Source organism: Ranitomeya imitator, chromosome 3 (assembly GCF_032444005.1).
Source record: "Ranitomeya imitator isolate aRanImi1 chromosome 3, aRanImi1.pri, whole genome shotgun sequence".
NCBI lineage: Eukaryota > Metazoa > Chordata > Amphibia > Anura > Dendrobatidae > Ranitomeya > Ranitomeya imitator.
In genome coordinates this window covers 417,650,029-417,670,256 of record NC_091284.1, presented here as the reverse complement: position 1 = coordinate 417,670,256, position 20,228 = coordinate 417,650,029, and the positions used below count along the sequence as shown (strand labels likewise).

At 45.2% G+C, this 20,228-nt stretch overlaps 1 protein-coding gene across 2 annotated transcripts in view; it reads right to left on the bottom strand.

Moving 5' to 3' along the window:
- The window catches only part of DHX40 (DEAH-box helicase 40), a 215,730-nt gene that overhangs the window by 174,078 nt on the left and 21,424 nt on the right, over positions 1-20,228 (bottom strand). For both annotated transcript variants that reach the window (XM_069757182.1, XM_069757183.1), the window contains 2 exons: positions 19,974-20,204; positions 16,873-16,939 (listed from right to left, as the gene is read on the bottom strand). In XM_069757182.1, coding sequence (XP_069613283.1) covers positions 16,873-16,939; positions 19,974-20,204 — 298 coding nt within the window. The remainder of the gene's footprint in view (positions 1-16,872; positions 16,940-19,973; positions 20,205-20,228) is intronic.

Genomic DNA, 20,228 nt, shown 5'->3' with positions numbered 1-20,228 from the left:
AACGCAGCGTTCCCGCGCGGTATTTTCCGCACCATGGGCACAGCGGATTTGGTTTTTCATATGTTTACATGGTACTGTAAACCTGATGGAACACTGCTGCGAATCCGCAGCCAAATCCGCACCGTGTGCACATAGCCTAATTCTAAAGGTATGTGCACACGCTGCGGAAAATGCTGCGGATCCGCAGCAGTTTCCCATGAGTGTACAGTTCAATGTAAACCTATGGGAAACAAAAATCTCTGTACACATGCTGCGGAAAAACTGCACGGAAACGCAGCGGTTTACATTCCGCAGCATGTCACTTCTTTGTGCGGATTCCGCAGCGGTTTTACAACTGCTCCAATAGAAAATCGCAATTGTAAAACCGCAGTGAAATGCGCAGAAAAAAACGCGGTAAATCCGCCATAAATCCGCAGCGGTTTAGCACTGCGGATTTATCAAATCCGCAGCGGAAAAATCCGCAGAGGACCAGAATACGTGTGCACATTCCTAACCCTAACCCTACCCCTAACCCTAGCCCTAACCCTAGCCCTAACCCTACCCCTAACCCTAACCCTACCCCTAACCCTATTCTAACATTAGTGGAAAAAAAAAATTTCTTTATTTTTTTATTGTCCCTACCTATGGGGGTGACAAAGGGGGGGGGGTAATTTATTATTTTTTTTATTTTGATCACTGAGATATAATCTATCTCAGTGATCAAAATGCACTTTGGAACGAATCTGCCGGCCGGCAGATTCGGCGGGCGCACTGCGCATGCGCCCGCCATTTTGGAAGATGGCGGCGCCCGGGAGAAGACGGACGGGACCACGGCTGGATCGGTAAGTATGATAGGGTGGGGGGAGACCACGGGGGGGGGGGGGGGATCGGAGCACGGGGGGGGGAATCGGAGCGCGGGAGGGGTGGAACGGAGCGCGGGGGGCGTGGAACGGAGCACGGGGGGGCTGGAATGGAGCACGGGGGGGTGGAACGGAGCACGGGGGGGGTGGATCGGAGTGCAGGGGGGGTGATTGGAGCACGGGGGGGTGATTGGAGCACGGGGGGAGCGGACACGAGCACGGGGGGGGGAGCGGAGCACTGGACGGAGGGGAGCCGGAGCAGTGTACCGGCCAGATCGGGGGGGTGGGGGGGCGATCGGAGGGGTGGGGTGGGGGCACACTAGTATTTCCAGCCATGGCCGATGATATTTCAGCATCGGCCATGGCTGGATTGTAATATTTCACCCGTTATAATGGGTGAAATATTACAAATCGCTCTGATTGGCAGTTTCACTTTCAACAGCCAATCAGAGCGATCGTAGCCACGAGGGGGTGAAGCCACCCCCCCTGGGCTAAACTACCACTCCCCCTGTCCCTGCAGATCGGGTGAAATGGGAGTTAACCCTTTCACCCGATCTGCAGGGACGCGATCTTTCCATGACGCCGCATAGGCGTCATGGGTCGGAATGGCACCGACTTTCATGACGCCTACGTGGCGTCATGGGTCGGGAAGGGGTTAAACAGTGACATTAGGGGTGAGGTCCCTGCTCTCAAGCTTACAATCTACAAGGAAATGGGGGGATAATAATAAATAGTACCCTTTACTCAAGCCTCTTACACTACATGTGTAAAAGCACCACTTACACACACATCCCAGTGTTTTGAAGAATAAAATAAAAATGGAACATTTGTCAAGAAGACGCTATTCAGCCTAGGAGAAATAAGCTTTCCTTGCCTCCAACACAAATGCAGGCAGTGAAGAAGAACCCACATTCTTCTATTTCTCTTCTGCGTCCTGCTCATCCAGTGAGGAAGGACCCCAGCCCAGAAAGGTGCCCTAATAACCAGGCAACTCCTTCAGCAATTGATCCCATATGGACTCCACCACCCCTCAAAAATTATCAGCTTGTTTTTCCGGATTTCATCGGCAGTTAAAGAATCCAATTTGACACTACTGGCCTCACTGAAATTGACTTTTTCAAATTCTTTTTCGGCGAGGAAGTAATAAATCTTCTTGTTGGCCAGACAAATTTGAATGTCCATCAATTTTTCACCCAAAATCCCACGTCATCATACGCCAGAAGGAGCCCTGTAAATGCAGCAGCAATTTTGGAGCACTGTGCTGCATATGGCCATAATTAGAAAACCAGAGGTTTGGCAATACTGGAGTACTGATATACTCAACAGCACATCGGTATTCCATGTGACCATGACAAGGACACTATTTGAAACAAATCCAAAAATTTTTGCATTATAGTGATAATGCAGTGTCCTCCTAGAGACGATCCTAACCTTGATCGTCTATATAAAATTCGGCCAGTAGTTGACCACTTCAGCAGAAAATTTGCTGAGGCGTACAACTCCCAAAGGGACATCTGTACAGGTGAATCTCTGGTTCATTGCAAAGGGAGGCTAAAATTAAAAAAAAAACCTGGCCAGTAAGAGGGCCAGGTACGGAATTAAAAACTGTACAAGCTGTGCGAGAGTAACTCAGGGTACAACCACAGATTTAGGGTCTAAGCAGGGAAGGACACCCAGATTGAAGCCCCTAATGCCGCCCTGTCCTAGGGATGAGTGGGAAAATTGTGTGGAAATTGATGCACTCGATGTTGGATAAGGGTTATCACTTCTACATAGATAACTTTTAAACCAGCATCCCACTCTTCAAAACATTGTCAGAAATATGGTTGCATGCATCACAGTATGAAAAAAAAAAAATCAGCGAGGCTTCATTAACCCCTTCCCAACCCATGACGCCACGTAGGCGTCATGAAAGTCGGTGCCAATCCGACCCATGACGCCTATGTGGCGTCATGGAAAGATCGCGTCCCTGCAGATCGGGTGAAAGGGTTAACTCCCATTTCACCCGATCTGCAGGGACAGGGGGAGTGGTAGTTTAGCCCAGGGGGGGTGGCTTCACCCCCCCCCCGTGGCTACGATCGCTCTGATTGGCTGTTGAAAGTGAAACTGCCAATCAGAGCGATTTGTAATATTTCACCTATTATAACGGGTGAAATATTACAATCCAGCCATGGCCGATGCTGAAATATCATCGGCCATGGCTGGAAATACTAATGTGCCCCCACCCCACCCCACCGATCGCCCCCCGATCTGGCCGGTACACTGCTCCAGCCCCCCTCCGTCCAGTGCTCCGCTCCCCCCCGTGCTCTTGTCCGCTCCCCCCGTGCTCCAATCACCCCCCCTGCACTCCGATCCACCCCCCCCCCGTGCTCCGTTCCACCCCCCCCCCCCCCCCGTGCTCCGTTCCAGCCCCCCCGTGCTCCGTTCCACGCCCCCGTGCTCCGTTCCACGCCTGCCGCGCTCCGATTCCACCCCCCATGCTCCGATCCCCCCCCCCCGTGCTCCCCCCCACCCCATCATACTTACCGATCCTGCGGGGTACCGTCCGTCTTCTCCCTGGGCGCCGCCATCTTCCAAAATGGCGGGCGCATGCGCAGTGCGCCCGCCGAATCTGCCGGCCGGCAGATTCGTTCCAAAGTACATTTTGATCACTGAGATAGATTATATGTCAGTGATCAAAATAAAAAAAATAATAAATGACCCCCCCCCCTTTGTCACCCCCATAGGTAGGGACAATAAAAAAATAAAGAAATATTTTTTTTCCCACTAATGTTAGAATAGGGTTAGGGTTAGGGGTAGGGTTAGGGGTAGGGTTAGGGGTAGGGTTAGGGCTAGGGTTAGGGTTTCGGTATGTGCACACGTATTCTGGTCCTCTGCGGATTTTTCCGCTGCGGATTTGATAAATCCGCAGTGCTAAACCGCTGCGGATTTATGGCGGATTTACCGCGTTTTTTTCTGCGCATTTCACTGCGGTTTTACAATTGCGATTTTCTATTGGAGCAGTTGTAAAACCGCTGCGGAATCCGCACAAAGAAGTGACATGCTGCGGAATGTAAACCGCTGCGTTTCCGTGCAGTTTTTCCGCAGCATGTGTACAGCGATTTTTGTTTCCCATAGGTTTACATTGAACTGTAAACTCATGGGAAACTGCTGCGGATCCGCAGCGTTTTCCGCAGCGTGTGCACATACCTTTAGAATTAGGCTATGTGCACACGGTGCGGATTTGGCTGTGGATCCGCAGCAGAGTTCCATCAGGTTTACAGTACCATGTAAACATATGAAAAACCAAATCCGCTGTGCCCATGGTGCGGAAAATACCGCGCGGAAACGCTGCGTTGTATTTTCCGCAGCATGTCAATTCTTTGTGCGGATTCCGCAGCGTTTTACACCTGTTCCTCAATAGGAATCCGCAGGTGAAATCCGCACAAAAAACACTGGAAATCCGCGGAAAATCCGCAGGTAAAACGCAGTGCCTTTTACCCGCGGATTTTTCAAAAATGATGCTGAAAAATCTCACACGAATCCGCAACATGGGCACATGGCCTTAGGGTGAGGGTTGGAATTAGGGTTATGGCTACAGTTGGGATTAGGGTTAGGGGTGTGTTGGGGTTAGGGTTGTGATTAGGGTTACGGGTGTGGGGGGGTTAGTGTTGGAGGTAGAATTGAGGGGTTTCCACTGTTTAGGCACATCAGGGGGTCTCCAAACGCAACATGGCGCCACCATTGATTCCAGCCAATCTCGTATTCAAAAAGTCAAATGGTGCTCCCTCAATTCCGAGCCCCGACGTGCGCCCAAACAGTGGTTTACCCCCACATATGGGGTACCAGCATACTCAGGATAAACTGCGCAACAATTACTGGGGTCCAGTTTCTCCTGTTACCCTTGTGAAAATAAAGAAATGCTTGCTAAAACATCATTTTTGAGGAAAGAAAAATGATTTTTTATTTTCACGGCTCTGCGTTGTAAACGTCTGTGAAGCACTTGGGGGTTCAAAGTGCTCACCACATATCTAGATAAGTTCCTTGGGGGGTCTAGTTTCTAAAATGGGGTCACTTGTGGGGGGTTTCTACTGTTTAGGCACACCAGGGGCTCTGCAAACGCAATGTGACGCCCGCAGACCATTCCATCAAAGTCTGCATTTCAAAAGTCACTACTTCCCTTCTGAGCCCCGATGTGTGCCCAAACAGTGGTTTACCCCCACACATGGGGTATCAGCGTACTCAGGAGAAACTGGACAACAACTTTTGGGGTCCAATTTCTCCTGTAACCCTTGGGAAAATAAAAAATTCTGGGCTAAATAATTATTTTTGAGGAAAGAAAACGTATTTATTATTTTCACGGCTCTGCATTATAAACTTCTATGAAGCACTTGGGGGTTCAAAGTGCTCACCACACATCTAGATAAGTTCCTTTCGGGGTCTAGTTTCCAAAATGGGGTCACTTGTGGGGGGTTTCTACTGTTTAGGCACATCAGGGGCTCTGCCATCAAAGTCTGCATTTGAAAACGTCACTACTTCAATTCCGAGCCCCGGCATGTGCCCAAACAGTAGTTTACCCCCACATATGGGGTATCAGCATACTCAGGAGAAACTGGACAACAACTTTTGGGGTCAAATTTCTCCTGTTACCCTTGGGAAAATAAAAAATTGCAGGCTAAAAGATCAATTTTTGAGAAAATATTTTTTTTTTTTTTATTTTCATGGCTCTGCGTTATAAACTTCTGTGAAGCACTTGGGGGTTCAAAGTCCTCACCACACATCTAGATTAGTTCCTTTGGGGGTCTAGTTTCCAAAATGGGGTCATTTCTGGGGGATCTCCAATGTTTAGGCACACAGGGGCTCTCCAAACGTGACATGGTGTCCGCTAATGATTGGAGCTAATTTTCCATTTAAAAAGCCAAATGGCGTGCCATCCCTTCCGAGCCCTGCCGTGCGCCCAAACAGTGGTTTACCCCCACATATGGGGTATCAGCGTACTCAGGACAAACTGGACAACAATATTTGGGGTCCAATTTCTCCTATTATCCTTGGCAAAATAGGAAATTCCAGGCTAAAAAATCATTTTTGAGGAAAGAAAAATTATTTTTTATTTTCATGGCTCTGCGTTATAAACTTCTGTGAAGCACCTGGGGGTTTAAAGTGCTCAATATGCATCTAGATAAGTTCCTTGGGGGGTCTAGTTTCCAAAATGGGGTCACTTGTGGGGGAGCTCCAATGCATAGGCATACAGGGGCTCTCCAAACGCGACATGGTGTCCGCTAACAATTGGAGCTAATTTTCCATTCAAAAAGTCAAATGGCGCGCCTTCCCTTCCGAGCCCTGCCGTGTGCCCAAACAGTGGTTTACCCCCACATATGAGGTATCGGCGTACTCGGGAGAAATTGCCCAACAAATTTTATGATCCATTTTATCCTACTGCCCATGTGAAAATGAAAAAATTGAGGCGAAAAGAATTTTTTTGTGAAAAAAAAGTACTTTTTCATTTTTACAGATCAATTTGTGAAGCACCTGAGGGTTTAAAGTGCTCACTAGGCATCTAAATAAGTTCCTTGGGGGGTCTAGTTTCCAAAATGGGGTCACTTGTGGGGGAACTCCAATTTTTAGGCACACGGGGGCTCTCCAAACGTGACATGGTGTCCGCTAAAGAGTGGAGCCAATTGTTCATTCAAAAAGTCAAATGGCGCTCCTTCCCTTCCAAGCCCTGCCGTGCGCCCAAACAGTGGTTTACCCCCACATATGAGGTATCAGCGTACTCAGGACAAATTGGACAACAACTTTCGTGGTTCAGTTTCTCCTTTTACCATTGGGAAAATAAAAAAATTGTTGCTAAAAGATAATTTTTGTGACTAAAAAGTTAAATGTTCATTTTTTCCTTCCATGTTGCTTCTGCTGCTGTGAAGCACCTGAAGGGTTAATAAACTTCTTGAATGTGGTTTGAGTACCTTGAGGGGTGCAGTTTTTAGAATGGTGTCACTTTTGGGTATTTTCAGCCATATAGACCCCTCAAACTGACTTCAAATGTGAGGTGGTCCCTAAAAAAATGGTTTTGTAAATTTCGTTGTAAAAATGACAAATCGCTGGTCAAATTTTAACCCTTATAACTTCCTAACAAAAAAAAATTTTGTTTCCAAAATTGTGCTGATGTAAAGTAAACATGTGGGAAATGTTATTTATTAACTATTTTGTGTCACATATCTCTCTGGTTTAACAGAATAAAAATTCAAAATGTGAAAATTGCGAAATTTTCAAAATTTTCGCCAAATTTCCGTTTTTATCACAAATAAACGCAGAATTTATTGACCTAAATTTACCACTAACATGAAGCCCAATATGTCACGAAAAAACAATCTCAGAACCGCTAGGATCCGTTGAAGCGTTCCTGAGTTATTACCTCATAAAGGGACACTGGTCAGAATTGCAAAAAACGGCAAGGTCTTTAAGGTCAAAATAGGCTAGGTCATGAAGGGGATAAGCCGCTAATTGGGCAACCGCTGAGAAAGGAGCGAAAGCAGGGTCCAATACAGTGACAACATGCTGGTTGTCAAGTATAAGGACAAGAGGGATGTCCTTATCTTGACCACCATACACAGTGACAACAGCTCCCTTGTCACTGTCCAAGGTACCACACAAAAGTCCCAAAGCCAGATTGTTTCTTGGATTATAATATGCTACCGTTCAAAAGTTGAGTCACCCCGACAATTTAGTGTTTGCCATGAAAACTCATACCATTAGTAATCAAATGAGTTGCCAAATGAATTAAAAATCTAATCCAGACATTGACAAGGTTTGAAAAAAAGATTTTAATTTGAAATAATAATTTTCTCCTTCAAGCTTTGCTTTCATCAAAGAATGCTCCCTTTGCAGCAATTACAGCATTGCAGACCTTTGGCATTCTAGCAGTTAATTTGCAGAGGTAATCTGGAGAAATTTAATCCCATGCTTCCAGAAGCCCCTCCCACAAGTTGGTTTGGCTTGATGGGCACTTTCTGCGTACCATACGGTCAAGCTGCTCCCACAACAGCTCAATGGGGCTGAGATCTGGTGACTGCGCTGGCCACTCCATTACAGATAGTATACCAGCTGCCTGCTTCTTCCCTAAATAGTTCTCGCATAATTTGGAGGTGTGCTTTGGGTCATTGTCCTGTTGTAGGATGAAATTGGCTAAAATCAAGCGCTGTCCATAGGGAATGGCAGGGCGTTGCAAAATGGAGTGATAGCCTTCCTTATTCAAAATCCCTTTTACCTTGTACAAATCTCCCACTTTACCAGCACCAAAGCAACCCCAGACCATTACATTACCTCCACCATGCTTGACAGATGGTGTCAGGCACTCTTCCAGCATCTTTTCAGTTGTTCTACGTCTCACAAATGTGCTTCTGTGTGATCCAAACACCTCAAACTTGGATTCGTCTGTCCATAACACTTTTTTTCCAATCTTCCTCTGTCCAATGTCTGTGTTCTTTTGCCCATATTAATCTCTTCCTTTTAATAGCCAGTCTCAGATATAGCTTTTTCTTTGCCACTCTGCCCTGAAGGCCAGCATTCCAGAGTCGCCTCTTCACTGTAGACATTGACACTGGCGTTTTGCGTGTACTATTTAATGAAGCTGCCAGTTGAGGACCTGTGAGGCATCGATTTCTCATACAGACTCTAATGTACTTGTCTTGTTGTTCAGTTGTGCAGTCTCCCACTTCTCTTTCTACTCTGGTGTTGATGTGGTATCCTGAAGAAGGAGTCATATACTCTGAAACTCGTTGAATAAACCACCATTAATACCTTCACTACGACTGGCTTTGAATTGGTTAGCAGCGCGGACATAATCCACAAATCTTCCTCTGTAACAAAAAAAAGAGCAGAATATGCTCCAAGAGCGTAATCCGAAACGACACAATTTAGCATTTTGAAAACTGCCCTGAAAAACCTGGCCTTTGCATTAAGGATTGATTCAAAGTGTACCACACGTCCACAAAATAAAATTTGTTTTCACCCTGTTAACACAACACACTTTTAAAATCTGATGTGTTTCGCACAACTTACACATACCACCCCATTATAAATTCATACACCACTAAAACAAAAACATACTTACTTACTGATAACGATATTTCTCTGAGCCCATGATGGCACCGGAGAGAGGGGATCCGCCCCACAGAGACAGGAAACCTACAGAGAAAAAGGCTGTACCTCTCTAACGCATCAGATGGTTTACAGATCATTAACCGAACTTCAGACTGGCAATATGAACAGCGACACAAAATATTTAACGTTAATATAAGCTTAATAGAGGCACCGCGGGGCTATTTTCCAAACTAACTACCTAATTTCGGTGTGCACATCCACACGTGAAAGGAGGGAATGTACGGGTGCCGTCATGGGCTCAGAGAAATACTGTTATCCTCTTTCCCCCATGACGGCACCACGGAGAGAATTACACAATTTAGTACATTGGGGAAGGGGGGGGGTCCACTGGCTCCAGAACCCCTTCTCCCAAAGGTAAGATCTGAAGAAGAGGCCAGGTCTAGCCGATAATGGAAAAAGAATGTAGAGTGAGAAGACCAAGTGGCGGCTCTACATATCTGCTCTATCGAGGCACCGGCTCTCTCTGCCCAGGAAGTCGCCACTGCTCTGGTTGAATGGGCCCTTATCTCCTCCGGAATGGCTGCCCCACATGAGGAATATGATATGGTGATAGCATCTCTTATCCATCTTGCCAGCGTGGCTTTCGATGCTTTTGTCTTTTCCATCCACCCTGGAAGCATACGAAACCTATCCTTCCTACACTCCCTCAAAGCTACCAGGTACTGGATTAGGCATCTCTTTATATCTATCATATGGACGACTTCCCTTATTTTTGGGATTGGGGCAAAAAGAAGGCAGGGATATTTCTTGTGACCTGTGAAACAGTCATGCCACTTTCGGAAGATAGGCTGGGTCGGTTTTAATGACAACTAAAATCCTCCAGTATCTGTGTGAAAGGTGGGTATGCTGACAAAGCCTGAATATCGCTAATTCTATGTGCTGATGTTAAAGCTACGAGCAGGGAGGTTTTAAGAGATATAATTTTCAGTGGGGATTCGACAGGAGTTCAAAGGGCGCCTTAGTTAGCCCAGTAAGGACTAAATTTAGGTCCCAGGGTGGAGTAGAGTGAAGGGAAATAGGTCTGGATCTACTTGAAGCCTTAATAAACCTTGGTACCCAACGGTTCCCGGCCAGGTCATGGTTGTGTAGGGCCCCTAGCGCTGCAACCTGAACTTTCAGGATGCTTGTGGACAGACCCTGCTTTAAACCCTTCTGTAGGAATTCTAAGATTTTGCTTATTGGAACTTCCCAGACTAGATTGGCACCTGAGACCGAAATAAATTTTTTCCAAATTCTCCCATACGCCTTAGTAGTTACAGGTTTCCTACTTTGTATTAGAGTGGCAACTAAGTTTGGAGAGAACCCCTTATTTCTCAGAAGTGACCTTTCAAGTTCAATGCTGTCATATGAAAGTTTTCTACATGCGGATGAGCCACCGGCCCTTGGGACAGCAGATCCGGTATGTCAGGGAGAACCCAAGGGTCTGAGATGGACATCATCCTCAGCCACGAAAACCATGTCCTCCTCGGCCAGAAAGGGGCTATTACAATCACCCTCGTGTTGTCCTCCCAAATTTTTCTCAGTACTAAGGGAATCAAGGCTATTGGCGGGAAGGCGTAAGCTATATGGTAATTCCAAGGTATCGTAAAGGCATCTAGAGCAACTGTGCTCCCCAAGGGATCGATCGAGCAGAAGCCTCTACTTTCCGGTTCCGGCTGTTTGTGAAAAGGTCTATTTCTGGCCAACCCCAATGTTCTGCGATCTGATTGAATACTGTCTGGCTGAGCTCCCACTCCCCGTCTCAGTTATGTTCGACTTATGAAATCTGTCGTCCAATTTTCTGTACCCTTTATGTGAAGTGCTGACAGAGTCTAAATTGGCCTCTGCTAGATGAAAGATGGACTTTGTCACGTCTATCAGAGACCGAGATCTGTTGCTCACCTGGTGGTTCAGATATGCTACTACCACTCGGTTGTCCAAGAACACCCTTACATGGTGGGACTGAAGGGAGCTTTGAAGTGAACAAGGGTGAGTTTTACCGCTAACAGCTCTTTCATGTTTGATTAAGCTAATTTTTGTTCTTCTGACCAATGTCCCTGGGCTATCTGATCTCTCAGGGGCTTGCATCCATGGTTAGGATTTGGGATATTGGCCATACCCAGGGAGCGCCTCTGGCTAAATTGCTTGTATCCATCTACCATTCTAGAGATCGGGCCGTTCTTGACTAGATGTTTAACCGTCCTTCTAAATTTCTGCCTAGAGATGTTCCTGCTGCTAATATTTCTCATTGTAGTTCTCTGGTATGGGCTTGAGCCCACTGGACTGCCGGAATACAAGCTGTCATTGATCCCAGAAGTGACATTGCCCTCCGTAAGGTAGTGACAGGGGAGTCTCTCATAAGTGATGCCAGTTGTATCATGTTCTGAATTTTTCCCTGTGGGAGAAGACATTCTTGTTTGTTCGAGTCTAGAATTATTCCCAAGTACCCTTGCACCTGACTCGATATGATTCGGGATTTGGATAAGTTTAGTAGCCATCCCAGACTCATCAGTGACCTGATAACTTTGTCTAGTTGTTCTTTGCAGTGATGAGGGGAATTGCTTATTACCAGGAGGTCGTCCAGATATGGAACTATTAGAATATTTTGCTCTCTTATGTGGGCCATAACTTCCGCCATTATTTTGGTAAATACTCTTGGAGCGATGGCCAGGCCGAATGGGAGAGCTCTGAACTGGTAATGTTTTAATTCCCCCTGAAATTTGACTGCCACCCTGAGAAACTTGCGATGGTCCTTTTGGATGGGTACATGGTAGTACGCATCCCTTAAGTCTAACACAGTCAAGAAACAGGCCGGAAAAAGCATTCTTACAGATGATATTCTTGTTTCCATTTTGAAGTGTTGTGTTTCCAGAAATTTGTTCAACTTTTTAAATTTACAATTGTCCTGAACATCTCATCTGGTTTCTTCCTCAAGAAAAGAGGGGAATAAAACTCTTGTCTCTTTCTTGGGTGGGGACTTCTTGAAGCACGTCCTTCTCTATAAGACCTAGAATTTATTTCTGAAGGACTAATTGTTTGTCTTTTGCTGATCTTTGTGGAGTTACTATGAAGGAAGGGGGTTTGGGGAGAATGACATTTTAGTTTTAGACCTAGTTTTATTATATTCAGGATCCACATACTTCTGGATATTTTTTCCCAGGCCGGGAAAAAGTAAGCCAACCTCCCTCCAATCTGGGGAACACCTTCATTAGGGTTGTTTTTTGTTGTCAAAGGGTCTGTTGAACATGAGCCCCTTGCCTCTATTTTTTTTATCCTCCCACTCATCCTTGTGGCCTTTTTTGGGTTTTCTCCAAATGAACCTTCTGCTCCGAAAAGGCCGTCTGTAGGACTGACTGGAGAACCCAGGAAAAGATTTTTTTTTAATCTCCTGCTTTGTCCAAAATGCCATCTAGTGTAGGTCCAAACAGGAATTCGCCCTCGCAGGGGATGGAGCATAATTCTGATTTTGTCTGCAGGTCCCCTGGCCAGCACTTGAGCCATAGGGCTCGCCTTGCAGCATTAGAAAAGGAAGCGGACCTGGCCGCTAGCCTGACCGAGTCCGCCGATGCATGTGCTAGAAATGCTGCTGCACCTCATTACAGGGACCGAATCTAGAATTGTCTCTCTAGGGACTTTTTCTTTCAATTGTGACTGTATATGTGGCGGCTATAACTCCCAGGAGCCTTTCAGGAATGCTTCTGCCTTTTTATCCATGGGGTCTTTCAATGTCCCCATGTCCTCAAAAGGCAGGGCAAATTTCTTGAAGGTTTTTGCTATCGTCACATCCAGCTTTGGAGCTTTTCCCAAAAAGAGCATGCTGGGTCTTCGAAGGGGTATTTTGTTTTTGGGGTAAGAAGGCCCTTTTTTTTCCGGTCTCTTCCACTCCCTTTTAATTAGGGACTGGATTTTTTAATTCACTTAGAATGCTCTCCGCTTTTTCTGCTCTAGACCACTAAACATTAAGTCTTGAACTGATTTCTTGGGCAGTGAGTCTACTAGGCCCATGGTTGTTTTTATAGAAGAGACAGACGCCCTTGTTAAAGCTATCAGGAAGCAGCTGCGACTCCCTTCTGAGGATGAAGAGGAAAGGGAAGATGATGAGTTATTTGAGTCAGACAAATCACTCTCCCCCTCACTAGCACTTGATTCAGGGGACCTGTGCCTGGATCTGGATCTGGGTTTTTTTCCTTTAAGGGCTTTGAAGGTGTCTTCTACCTGATTTTTAACGCTCTCAGGTCTGATGCAAATTTTGGAGTCTCTTCAAAAATTGTTTGCTCTATGCAGGTATTACAGAGCCTCTTTTCCCACGTGGTGGGTAGCTCCTCTGTGCTGAGCGCACACATCCTATGCTTGGACTTTGCCATACATTTCTTCCCTTATGAGAGAAGACAACAGGCCCTGATCAAAGAGCAGACTTTCACAAAGTTCACTTACCCTCCTGTAGAAAGAAAGATACCGACTTTGTGCCCAGGACCGTTTTCACGGATGGATTCTCTTTTGGCATGGTGGCTCCACTGGAGCGTCTGCTGCACTGGGACCCCAAATGACTGCCGCCCCTGCGTTGCTGGGAAGAAGGCTCTCCTACTTGCTTCGCCTGCCGCTGTTGCCGCTGCAGGTACTGGCGCTGCTGCTGTTGGCACTGCCACTGTGGTTGATGTCCATGATGAGGGGACTGGATTTGTGAGACCTGCTCCTCTAGCTGCTCCCATGATGAGGGGACTGGATTTGTGAAACCTGCTCCTCTAGCTGCTCCTGATCACTCATAGTGATCAGCTCTTTGAAGCACTGTTCCCCGTGACTGTTTGTTTAAATCCCCTTCAGGGCCAACCCACTACTTCTGGCGATGCAGTAAACCTTATTACTGGATTTCCTAGTAATGCTTTGCACTAATCGCATCATTGGCCCCCATGCATGCGCATTACTAATTTCGCAGTAGTGCTTTGCGGTTTGCTCGTGTCATAGGGGGGCGTCAGTTGACGCGTGTGCATAGCTCCACGCTGGCACACGTGGAGAGTCCCGCGGCGTTCCAATTAAGGGGACCGCTATCACCTGGTCGCCCCCGTCGCTGTAGCCATGCTTCGCTGTGCACAGACCGGCGGCGTTCCAGGGAGGCGACCGCTATCCCCTATTCGCCTCCTGCCACCTCTGCAGCGCACCCGGTGATTTTTGCTTGCTGTAATAAATTCGGGAGAGGCAGGCTTTGGTCTGTTCCTTCACTGCCTCTCCTCGCACACCCTCAAAGTCTCCTGACCCCAGTGGTGGAGCTTCGGGCAACCACCCCAGCCGAGGCAGGGACCCCCCCCCCCCCGCTGTCTGGATCGGACTGGTGAGCCTTCCACGATCTCTTACAGGTATGTCGACTAAAGGTTCCCCATCAAGGACAGGAAACCAATTGATGCGGGACAGAGGTTATCTGTAGGTTTCCTGTCCCTGTGGGGCGGATCTCCGCTCTCCGTGGTGCCGTCATGGAGGAAAGAGAAAAATTATTATCATCATTACTATAACTATGCATCTAGATAATTCATTGAGGGGTGTAGTTTCCAAAAACCAGTCACTTGTAGGGGATTTCAACTGTTTAGGCACATCATGGGCTCTCCAAATGTGACATGGTGCGAGCAGACCATTACATCAAACTCTGCGCTCTAAACCGTCACTCCTTCCCTTCAAAGCCCTGCCGGATGCCCAAACAGTAGTTTTTCACTACATATTGGGTATTGGCGCACTCATGGAAAACTGCACAACAATTTTTGGGATTCATTTTCTTCTGTTACCCTTGTGAAACTAAAAAAAGAATAATTGTGGCTAAAAAAACATTTTTTTGTGGGGGGGGGGCGGAGTTTCCAAAATAGGGTCACATGTGGGGGGGGTTTCCACTGTTTGGGCACATCAGGGGCTCTCCAAACGCGACATGGCGTCAGCTCTTGATTCCAGCCAATTTTGTGTTAAAAAATTCAAACGCTGCTCCTACCCTTACGAGCCCTGCTGTGTGCCCAAACAGTCGTTTTCTCCCACATATGGGGTATCGGCGTCCTCAGGACAAATTGAACAACAAGATTGGGGGTCCATTTTCTCCTGTTACCCTTGTGAAAATAAAAAAAAAAGAACATTTCTGTGAAAAAAGTTAAATTCATTTTTTTCCTTTCACATTGCTTCAGTTCCTATGAAGAACCAGTAGGGTTAATAAACTTCTTGAATGTGGTTATGAGCACCATGATGGGTGCAGTGTTTAGAATGGTGTCACTTTTGTTTATTTTCTGTCATATAGACCCCTGATAGTCACTTCAAATGTGATGTGGTCCCTAAAACAAATGGTTTTATAAATTGTGTTGGAAAAATGAGAAATCGCTGATAAACTTTTAACCCTTTTAGCTTCCTAACAAAAAAATTATGTTTCAAAATTTGTGCCGATGTAAGGTAGACATGTGGAAATGTTATTTGTTAACTATTTTGTGTGACATGACTCTGGTCAGAATTGGCCTGGTTAGGAAGGTGAAAACTGGCTTCAAGGTGAAGGAGTTAAAAGGGAAGAAATGACAAAATTTGGTAAACAATGGGGCAATTGGATTAGATGCTCTAGTCTCCGAGGAGTTGGTGAGGGATGTGCTTTTTAACTTGCTAATACTTTAAATGAAAACTGAACTTGTTTAAGGTTGCACATCTGGAACGGAGGGGGATTTGTTGGAACATGGGAGGGGAGGTGGTAGCTTGTTTTTCAGTTTTTAATTTTTCTATAAGGAAAATGCAAATATTTGTAGCACACATGTATGAGATGTATAATGATAAGGTTTTAGAATACTGTTAACCCTGACAAATAGTTACAAAAAACTTTTTTTGATTAAAAAAAAAAAAAAAAAAGGAATGTTCGCCAAACCTGATGATTTTGGACATATCAGACAACCAGATAATGTGTGTGCTCCACTTTTTTTCTGACACCAGATGGCAGGGGCAGTAGGAGGTAATGATCGGATTGCTGCATTTCAACATGTCCAATCCAAATTTGTTCTCCGGGAAGATTGGCTGCCATTACCGAATACATACCATCTTTGCTGCACTGAACAAGATGTGTAGGGATGGCAGGAATGGATATCTGCCAAACGAGCAGTTACACTACATCTACAGTAATGTGCAAAAGTTTTAAGCAGGAGTGAGAAAAAATGCTGCAAAGTAAAAATGCTTTAAAAAATGAAAGTGTTAATAGTTTATTTTTATCAACTAACAAAAAGTGAATGAACAAAAGAAATGTAAATCAAATCAATATATGGCAGCACCTTCAAAACAGCATCAATTCCTGCAGATTCGAGACACAGTTTTTGAAGGAACTTGACAAGGAGGTTGTTTTAAACATATAGAAGAACCAAGTACAGATTATTTGTGGATGTAGGCTTGAGCAAATCCTTCTGGCTCTTCATCTTGTCCCCAACAGAATTGATGATGTTGAAATCAGGGTTCTTTGGGGGGCAATATCATCACTTCCACAAAAGGCTGTGCTGAATTTCTTCAAAAACTGTATGGAAGAGTACCTAAAAGAATCAATATCGCTTTGAAGGCAAAGAGTGGTCACACTAAAGATTGATGTGATTTACACTTCTCTTTTGTTCATTCACTTTGCAATTTGCTAAATGATAAAAATAAAACTAATTAACACTTCTATTTCACACAGCATTTTTAGAAACCAGCATATTTTTCCATTTGTGGCCAAAAGTATTGCACAGTGCTGTATCCAAAGTGGTATGTGGGTACTTACCATGAATTTCGGGTGCATGGTCAGCGTTGAGGGTACTTTTGTTTAATTTATTTGAGCAGGGGGCACTTAGCTTAGGTGGGATGAGACACACTACATTACAACAGAATTGTTATGACTTTATGACTGTAAAATGTTTTGATTGCCAAAACCAAAATTATGAGAATAGCTTACCTGTAAGAAAAACAAGAATATCCCCTGATGGTTCATTTAAGTGTGTCTGCAGTGTTATTTTCACAGTCTGAGGTATACAAAAAAAAACAAAAACTTGTTAACAAGAACATTTAAAAATCCTTGGCTAACAGTATGTCACTAAGAGCTGAACAATCATGTTGCTGTCCACTGACACACTATGTTGATCACTTCTACATATTCGTCGAATGTATGACATAAGAGTTTGTGTGTTGTGTTTTTGTTTTTGACATCATCTGTGTGTATATATTTGAAATGAAGAGTCATCTCATTTGCATGTGCCCAGCGGGAAAATATGAATGAGGCCCCTTTAAGACAAAGAGGTCCATGTTATATGGCCGTCTGACTGCACCCTAAAAGTACTTTACAACCCCTTTATTTTTCCTTTGATACAGCAATATGAGGGATTGATTTCTGCAGGCCGTAGTTGTAGTTTTTAATTTAAGTGTTTAAAAATTGGGGTGGGGGGGGGGGTGGGGGGAAATCAGTCAGAGTAAAAATGCTGCTTTTGTCGTCATCTTAAGAAGCCCATAACATTTTCATTTTTCAGGATCTGGGGCTGCAAGAGGGCTTATTTTTTGCACCCTGAGCTGATGTTTTTACTGATACCATTTTTGGGGTATTTTAATCACCTCTTACTACATTTTATTGCAATTTGGCAAAAATACATAATTGTAGGACTTTTGCTTTTCACTACGCCGTATACCGATAAGATGAAATTTACTTTATATTTTCATAGATTTGACTTTTATGAACGCAAAGATACCAAGATATGAGGGTGGTTTTTGTATTATTTTTAATGGAGCAAAAGAGGGGAAATTTAACTTGTGATTATATATATATATATATATATATGAAGGGGCCCGTCACCCCTACAGTAAGAATCAGCTCAGGTGTGGCATGTCGCAGGAGAGGATACGGAGAAGCAACACTCTCCGTGCTCGCCTGTTGATGGTTCAGGGAGATCAGAACCTTGAAAGGATCAGTCGCCCCTTCGTTGTAGAAGGTAAAAATCAAAAATGTAAAAGATAAAAATAAAATAATAAAAAGAGTTTTGGGTCTGAATAGCAGACCCGTCCGTGTGCCTCCTACGGACACGAAGCAAGAACTGGTTAGCTGAGAGCCAGCAGGAGGGTGTATACTGCAGGGGAGGAGATCACTTTCTTTGTATCACTTAGGCTACTTTCACACTAGCGTCGGTACGGGGCCGTCGCGCTGCGTTGGCCCGACGTACCGACGCATACTGTGCAAGCGCCGCACAACGGGGGCAGCGGATGCATTTTTCCAGCGCATCCGCTGCCCCATTGTAAGTTGCGGGGAAGTGGGGGCGGAGTTCCGGCCGCGCATGCGCGGTCGGAAATGGCGGACACAACGCAGCAAAAAACGTTACATGTAACGTTTTTTGCTGCCGACGGTCCGCCACAACACGACGCAACCGTCGCACGACGGTTGCGACGTGTAGCAAAGCATCGCAATGCGTCGCTAATGTTAGTCAATGGAGAAAAAGCGAATCCTGCAAGCAATTTTGCAGGATGCGTTTTTTCTCCGAAACGACGCATTGCGACGTGCAGTGCACGACGCTAGTGTGAAAGTAGCCTTAGTGTCAGCCTCCTAGTGACAGCAGCATACACCCACGGTCTGTGTCCCCCAATGAGGCGAAGGAGAAAATGGTGTCATTTTTCGAGACCTATTGAGTCTCCATTTTTCGTGATCTGGGACTGGGTGAGGGTTTATTTTCTGCGCGCCAAGCTGACATTTTTACTGATACCATTTTGGTGATCTTTTGATTGCCCGTTATTGCATTTTATTGCACCGTAGAGGGGATCAAAAAACCTAATTCTGACGTTTTGAACTTTTATCTCGTTACGCCATTAAGCAATCAGGTTAATTCTTTGTTTATAGATCAGGCGATTCTGAAAGCGACAATACCAAATATGTGTATGTTTGACTTTTTTATTGTTTTATTTTGAATGAGCCGAAGGGGGGGGGGGGGACTTGAACTTTTATATTTTTTTTATTTTTAAAAACTTTATTTTTTTACCTTTTGCATGCTTCAATGGGAGACTAGAAGTTGCAGTACTCTGATCTCTTCTGCTACACACATGTGATGATCAGATCGCCTGAGTGTAGCAAAAATGCTCACTTGCTATTAGCGCTGATGGCGCTCACAGCATTCTGGCAATGACAAGCATAGAGGTCGGCTGGAGACCTCTGGTTGGAACTAGTCATGCGAACCCATCGTGACCCGCGATCATGTGACGGGGTCACTGATGGGTAGGATTTTTGACACGTTTCCAGTAAGCGCAAGTTAAATGCCACCGTCAGAGATTGACAACGGTATTTAACTAGTTAACAGCTATGGGTGGATCGCGATTCCACCCGCAGCTGTTACAGGCCCATGTCTGCTGAATGGGGAGCCCGATATTGGAGTACTATTATACCAAATGTCGGGAAGGGATTAATAGTACTTGAAGCTGTGACCGCCTGAGCTATACCTAATAGTGCATCAGCACTGCTACTTAGAAAGAAAATAACGATCTCCTATGAGGGTATTTATTATGATGGAATATAGGCTGAACTGGATGGACAAATGTCTTTTTTCGGCCTTACTAACTATGTTACTATGTTACTATGAACGCCAGGCACGGGCTGGCTTTCACAGGAGGATCGTACTGACAGGCACAAGGGTCATCAACAGCCCCCTGGCTGTCATGGCAACCAATTGGCACCCCGCGATCATGTCACAGGTTCGACAGTGGGCGTACGGAATTGCGCATCAACTGCTGGCACGTGTTAAATCAAGCCAGAGATTGACAGTGGAATTTAAAAGGTTATCAGCTGAGGTGGAGCTCCACTCCACTGGTGGCTGTTAATGCCACATTAAATCGTACCCAAAAGTTATCCAAGTTTAATTCAGTAGAACCACAGGGGTGCAGGCACTATATAGAGTTCTAGAGTTGACGATAAAGTGCAGTGGTAATGCAGGTATAACTGTCCTTAGAGTATATTTTCATGACACTCAGGAAATCCCACAATCTCTTAATTAGGCTTACCAGTTAATTAGGAGAACTTAAAACACATACCTCTGTAACATATGCACTGCCATCTCGGTCTCTGGGGCCAATAAGGTTATGGAATTTCTCTTTAATTGGAAATACCTTTCCTGGAATTGAGCACACTGGACAACTGCCAAAGAATTCAGACAGTTTATCGATGTCCAGAGTGGCAGACATTACTATAACTTGGAGAGGGTGTTTCCTTTTTGAAGTGGATTTCGTCAGGAACTGTTTTCTCAGAAGACCAAACAAAATGTCCTGGAACAAAAAAAAACAAGCAGA